Here is a 5,649-nt window from a genome sequence, read left to right as displayed (position 1 = left end):
AAAATCAGGTAATGTGACTCATTTGTGGAGTGTCTGCTATGCTTACCGAAATCAGGGTCGCTGGGGAGCACACAGAGTATAATTAATTTCTTCAGCTGCTTTACCCACATTTCCTTTTTGTCTACCTCATTACTTTGTGAACAGCACACTTAACAGAGCATTCCTTTCCTGTCAATTTCCACATTCCACATGTATATAATTTCGGCCAGCCTCTGGCTGAGGCTGATTCTGTTGGTGCTGGTGAGGACAGTCATGGGTGCCCCTTTCGTTCCCACCACTTTGCAGCATAAAAACAACTACTTGCCCTGGCTGGCGGATGTTCTTGGAACTGGAAGTACAAGCAAACACAAATCTGTGGTAACTATCTGTCAGTATTCATTTATGTTACACTGCACTAAAATACTGCATACCCTAAAAGGAGTACCGGGAACTACACTACTGGCTGTTAAAATCGCTGCACCATGAAGACGATGTGCTACAGACATGAAATTACAGGCAGAAAGATGATGCTGTGATACGCAAATGATTAGCTTGTCACAGCATTCACACAAGGTAGGATCCCCCTGCGGGTCTGGGGATTAGAATAGGCCCGCGGTATTCCTGCCTGTCGTAAGAGGCGACTAAAAGGAGTCCATCCCCCTCACGGGGGTAGTTAGCGCCTGCGTCCGGAGACGGACGGTTCCACGACCTATCATCGTGGTCTTCTTGGTTTTTCACTTCTCGTTTCTTCCTTCCTTTTGTTGGTTCCTTTCTTTGCTCTTCTCCACCTCACTGTCTTCCTTACTCTTTTCCTTGACTTCTCCTTGCCTTCTCATTGCCTTTTTCTCCTTGCCTTCTCATTGCCTTTTTCTCCTTGCCTTCTCATTGCCTTTTTCTCCTTGCCTTCTCATTGCCTTTTTCTCCTTGCCTTCTCATTGCCTTTTTCTCCTTGCCTTTTTCTCCTTGCCTTCTTCTCCTTGCCTTTTTCTCCTTGCCTTCTTCTCCTTGCCTTTGCTTTCTCCTTGCCTTTGCTTTCTCCTTGCCTTTGCTTTCTCCTTGCCTTTGCTTTCTCCTTGCCTTTGCTTTCTCCTTGCCTTTGCTTTCTCCTTGCCTTTGCTTTCTCCTTGCCTTTGCTTTCTCCTTGCCTTTGCTTTCTCCTTGCCTTTGCTTTCTCCTTGCCTTTGCTTTCTCCTTGCCTTTGCTTTCTCCTTGCCTTTGCTTTCTCCTTGCCTTTGCTTTCTCCTTGCCTTTGCTTTCTCCTTGCCTTTGCTTTCTCCTTGCCTTTGCTTTCTCCTTGCCTTTGCTTTCTCCTTGCCTTTGCTTTCTCCTTGCCTTTGCTTTCTCCTTGCCTTTGCTTTCTCCTTGCCTTTGCTTTCTCCTTGCCTTTGCTTTCTCCTTGCCTTTGCTTTCTCCTTGCCTTTGCTTTCTCCTTGCCTTTGCTTTCTCCTTGCCTTTGCTTTCTCCTTGCCTTTGCTTTCTCCTTGCCTTTGCTTTCTCCTTGCCTTTGCTTTCTCCTTGCCTTTGCTTTCTCCTTGCCTTTGCTTTCTCCTTGCCTTTGCTTTCTCCTTGCCTTTGCTTTCTCCTTGCCTTTGCTTTCTCCTTGCCTTTGCTTTCTCCTTGCCTTTGCTTTCTCCTTGCCTTTGCTTTCTCCTTGCCTTTGCTTTCTCCTTGCCTTTGCTTTCTCCTTGCCTTTGCTTTCTCCTTGCCTTTGCTTTCTCCTTGCCTTTGCTTTCTCCTTGCCTTTGCTTTCTCCTTGCCTTTGCTTTCTCCTTGCCTTTGCTTTCTCCTTGCCTTTGCTTTCTCCTTGCCTTTGCTTTCTCCTTGCCTTTGCTTTCTCCTTGCCTTTGCTTTCTCCTTGCCTTTGCTTTCTCCTTGCCTTTGCTTTCTCCTTGCCTTTGCTTTCTCCTTGCCTTTGCTTTCTCCTTGCCTTTGCTTTCTCCTTGCCTTTGCTTTCTCCTTGCCTTTGCTTTCTCCTTGCCTTTGCTTTCTCCTTGCCTTTGCTTTCTCCTTGCCTTTGCTTTCTCCTTGCCTTTGCTTTCTCCTTGCCTTTGCTTTCTCCTTGCCTTTGCTTTCTCCTTGCCTTTGCTTTCTCCTTGCCTTTGCTTTCTCCTTGCCTTTGCTTTCTCCTTGCCTTTGCTTTCTCCTTGCCTTTGCTTTCTCCTTGCCTTTGCTTTCTCCTTGCCTTTGCTTTCTCCTTGCCTTTGCTTTCTCCTTGCCTTTGCTTTCTCCTTGCCTTTGCTTTCTCCTTGCCTTTGCTTTCTCCTTGCCTTTGCTTTCTCCTTGCCTTTGCTTTCTCCTTGCCTTTGCTTTCTCCTTGCCTTTGCTTTCTCCTTGCCTTTGCTTTCTCCTTGCCTTTGCTTTCTCCTTGCCTTTGCTTTCTCCTTGCCTTTGCTTTCTCCTTGCCTTTGCTTTCTCCTTGCCTTTGCTTTCTCCTTGCCTTTGCTTTCTCCTTGCCTTTGCTTTCTCCTTGCCTTTGCTTTCTCCTTGCCTTTGCTTTCTCCTTGCCTTTGCTTTCTGCTTGCCTTTGCTTTCTGCTTGCCTTTGCTTTCTCCTTGCCTTTGCTTTCTCCTTGCCTTTGCTTTCTCCTTGCCTTTGCTTTCTCCTTGCCTTTGCTTTCTCCTTGCCTTTGCTTTCTCCTTGCCTTTGCTTTCTCCTTGCCTTTGCTTTCTCCTTGCCTTTGCTTTCTCCTTGCCTTTGCTTTCTCCTTGCCTTTGCTTTCTCCTTGCCTTTGCTTTCTCCTTGCCTTTGCTTTCTCCTTGCCTTTGCTTTCTCATTGCCTTTGCTTTCTCATTGCCTTCTTCTCCTTGCCTTCTTCTCCTTGCCTTCTCATTGCCTTTGCTTTCTCATTGCCTTCTTCTCCTTGCCTTCTCTGGTCTCCGCCTCGGCGTTTGAGACAGTCTGTCCTCTTTCTCCCTCTCTCTCTTCTTTTTCCTCATCTTCCTTCCTCCCTGTGCGTGCCTGAAGGCCGACCCACGCGTTCGCACGCGTAGCCGGTGACGGGGTAACACGTAAGTCCCCGCCCTAGGTAGACATGTAAGGCACGCGCGTACCCCCTGGTAAAGGCCAGGCCCGGGGAGGGGTGATTGCCTGAGCTGATACCTTCTGACCATGCCGATTGGTCCCTCCGTCTGTTTCTCGGGAGGTGTGACCTGAGGTGTAAACATTCACCTAAGGCGGGAGTGCCCTCTGAGAGGGTCCCCACAAGGAAGGAGCGCGCCATCGGAGACGCTGGCAATCATGGGGGATTCCTCCGCAATGGATTCTACTCCATCTGTTTCGACTTCGACCCAAAAACGGAAACGTGACCAGCCAACAGTGACAAAAGTACTACCGCCTGCCCCACAGTTCCTCGTAGTTTCTCGATCTGAGGACGGAAAGGATTTTTCCTCTGTCAACCCTTTAGTTATTCAGAAGGGCGTAGATGCCATAGCCGGATCTGTCAAATCTTGTACCAGGTTGCGTAACGGCACCTTATTACTAGAAACTGAGAGTGCCTTTCAGGCACAAAAACTGCTTCGGGCCACCCTCCTGTACACGTTCCCTGTCCGGGTGGAGGCCCACCGAACTTTGAATTCGTCTCGTGGTGTAGTCTATACTAGATCCCTCGACGGATTGACTGACGAGGAGCTTCAATCATTCCTCGCTGAGCAGGGCGTGACGGCTGTCCATAGGGTCATGAAAAAGGTCAACAATGACCTTGTACCGACCCGGACAATTTTCTTGACCTTCGATAGTGTTAAGCTGCCATCGCGCATCAAGGCGGGCTACGAGGTTTTCTGTTCGCCCCTATGTCCCGACACCTACGCGCTGCTACCAGTGTCAGCGTTTCAATCACACTCGACAGTCTTGTTCCAATGCAGCTAAATGTGTCACTTGTGGCAGGGATGCCCATGAGGGTGACTGTCCACCTCCGTCTCCTCGTTGTGTGAACTGTCAGGGTGACCATGCCGCATCCTCCTGCGACTGTCCTGTCTATAAGGAAGAAGCTATTGGCTAGTAGGAAGCCCACGCTGCTCCCAGCGGGGAAATACAGTACTGTCCTCGCCTCTCCTCGGACTACCCGGGAGGTAGCAACCCAGACATGCGATCTGACCTTCAGCACCACGGTCGTCCGTTCGGCCAGTGCTAAGATCGCGCGGTCGACGTCTCCTCTTCCTCCCATCACCCCACAGACACGAGCACCTTCCTCAGCTTCTGCTAAGACGAAGACATCAAAGTCAGATGCACGGGCCTTCAAGAAGGAACCATCCCGTGCAGACTTCCTCTGTACCTCGACCTCCCAGCCTTCGACCGGTACTTCCACTACACGTCCTTCCAAAAAGGAGCATAGGAAGCACAGTTCTCCTTCTCCGCCACGGCGCTTTTCTTCTCCTGCGCCACCCAGCGGTTGCCGCCCCAGGCCGTCATCCGTTTCGCCTGGCCGCACCGCTGGTAGCCGTACATCTGGCCGTTCACTGGCGGAAGAAGCTCCCCCTCTCGGCCATCCTCCCGAGATGGCCGCTGACCCTATAGACCCAATGGACGATGACTGTCCGCCTCCTGATAGCGGCGGCAGTGCTCGCTCGAAGCCAGGCCCTAAGCGGCCTTCGAGGTGACCACTTCTCTCATCTTCCTTTTCTTACGATGGCACTTATTCACTGGAATATTCGCAGCATTCGCTCCAACCGAGAGGACTTGAAGTTGCTGCTCCGCTTGCACCGTCCGCTCGTCGTAGCCCTCCAGGAAACGAAGCTACGCCCATGCGATCAAATTGCCTTGGCACACTACACCTCTGTGCGTTTTGACCTACCCCCTGTGGTAGGTATCACAGCTCATGGAGGGGTTATGTTGCTGGTCCGGGATGATATTTACTACGATCCCATCACGTTGCACACCGGCCTGCAGGCAGTTGCCATCCGCATTACTCTCCCCACTTTTACGTTTTCCTTTTGTACCGTTTACACTCCATCGTCATCTGCCGTTACCAGGGCAGACGTGATGCAACTTATTGCTCAGCTACCTGCACCATTTTTGTTAACTGGAGACTTCAATGCCCACCATCCCCTTTGGGGCTCTCCGGCGTCCTGCCCGAGGGGCTCCTTGTTAGCAGACCTTTTCAACCAGCTCGATCTTGTCTGCCTCAATACTGGCGCCCCTACTTTTCTTTCGGACACATCTCACACCTGTTCCCATTTAGACCTCTCTATATGTACTCCCCAACTTGCACGCCGGTTTGAGTGGTGTGCACTTTCTGATACATATTCGAGCGACCACTTCCCGTGTGTTATCCATCTCCTGCAGCATACCCCCTCTCCGTGCTTCTCTAATTGGACCATCTCCAAGGCAGACTGGGGGCTCTTCTCTTCCAGGGCGACCTTTCAGGATCAAACCTTTACAAGCTGCGATCGTCACGTCGCCACACCTCACGGAAGTCATTCTCGCTGCTGCTGAATATTCCATCCCTCACCCTCCTTCTCCACGTCGCATACCGGTCCCCTGGTGGACCGCAGCATGTAGAGACGCTTTACGTGCTCGTCGACGTGCTTTACGCACATTTAAACGCCACCCTACAGTGGCGAATTGTATCAATTATAAACGATTACGTGCTCAGTGTCGTCGTATTATCAAAGAAAGCAAGAAAGCCAGCTGGGCTGCTTTCACAAGCACCTTCAACAGTTTTACTCCTTCTTC

General features: G+C 50.7%; 1 protein-coding gene across 1 annotated transcript; it reads right to left on the bottom strand.

The window, feature by feature from the left end:
• Positions 1-911: 911 nt before the first annotated feature.
• On the bottom strand, positions 912-2,753 carry LOC124796214 (axoneme-associated protein mst101(2)-like). Its single transcript, XM_047260305.1, has one exon. The coding sequence runs from the start codon at positions 2,751-2,753 to the stop codon at positions 912-914; it is 1,842 nt and encodes a 613-aa protein (XP_047116261.1).
• Positions 2,754-5,649: the final 2,896 nt, after the last annotated feature.

This window comes from Schistocerca piceifrons, chromosome 4, assembly GCF_021461385.2.
Source record: "Schistocerca piceifrons isolate TAMUIC-IGC-003096 chromosome 4, iqSchPice1.1, whole genome shotgun sequence".
In the NCBI taxonomy this organism is placed as follows: Eukaryota; Metazoa; Arthropoda; class Insecta; order Orthoptera; family Acrididae; genus Schistocerca; species Schistocerca piceifrons.
Note: the sequence above shows the minus strand (reverse complement) of the source record. Positions and strands in the feature narration are given on the sequence as shown.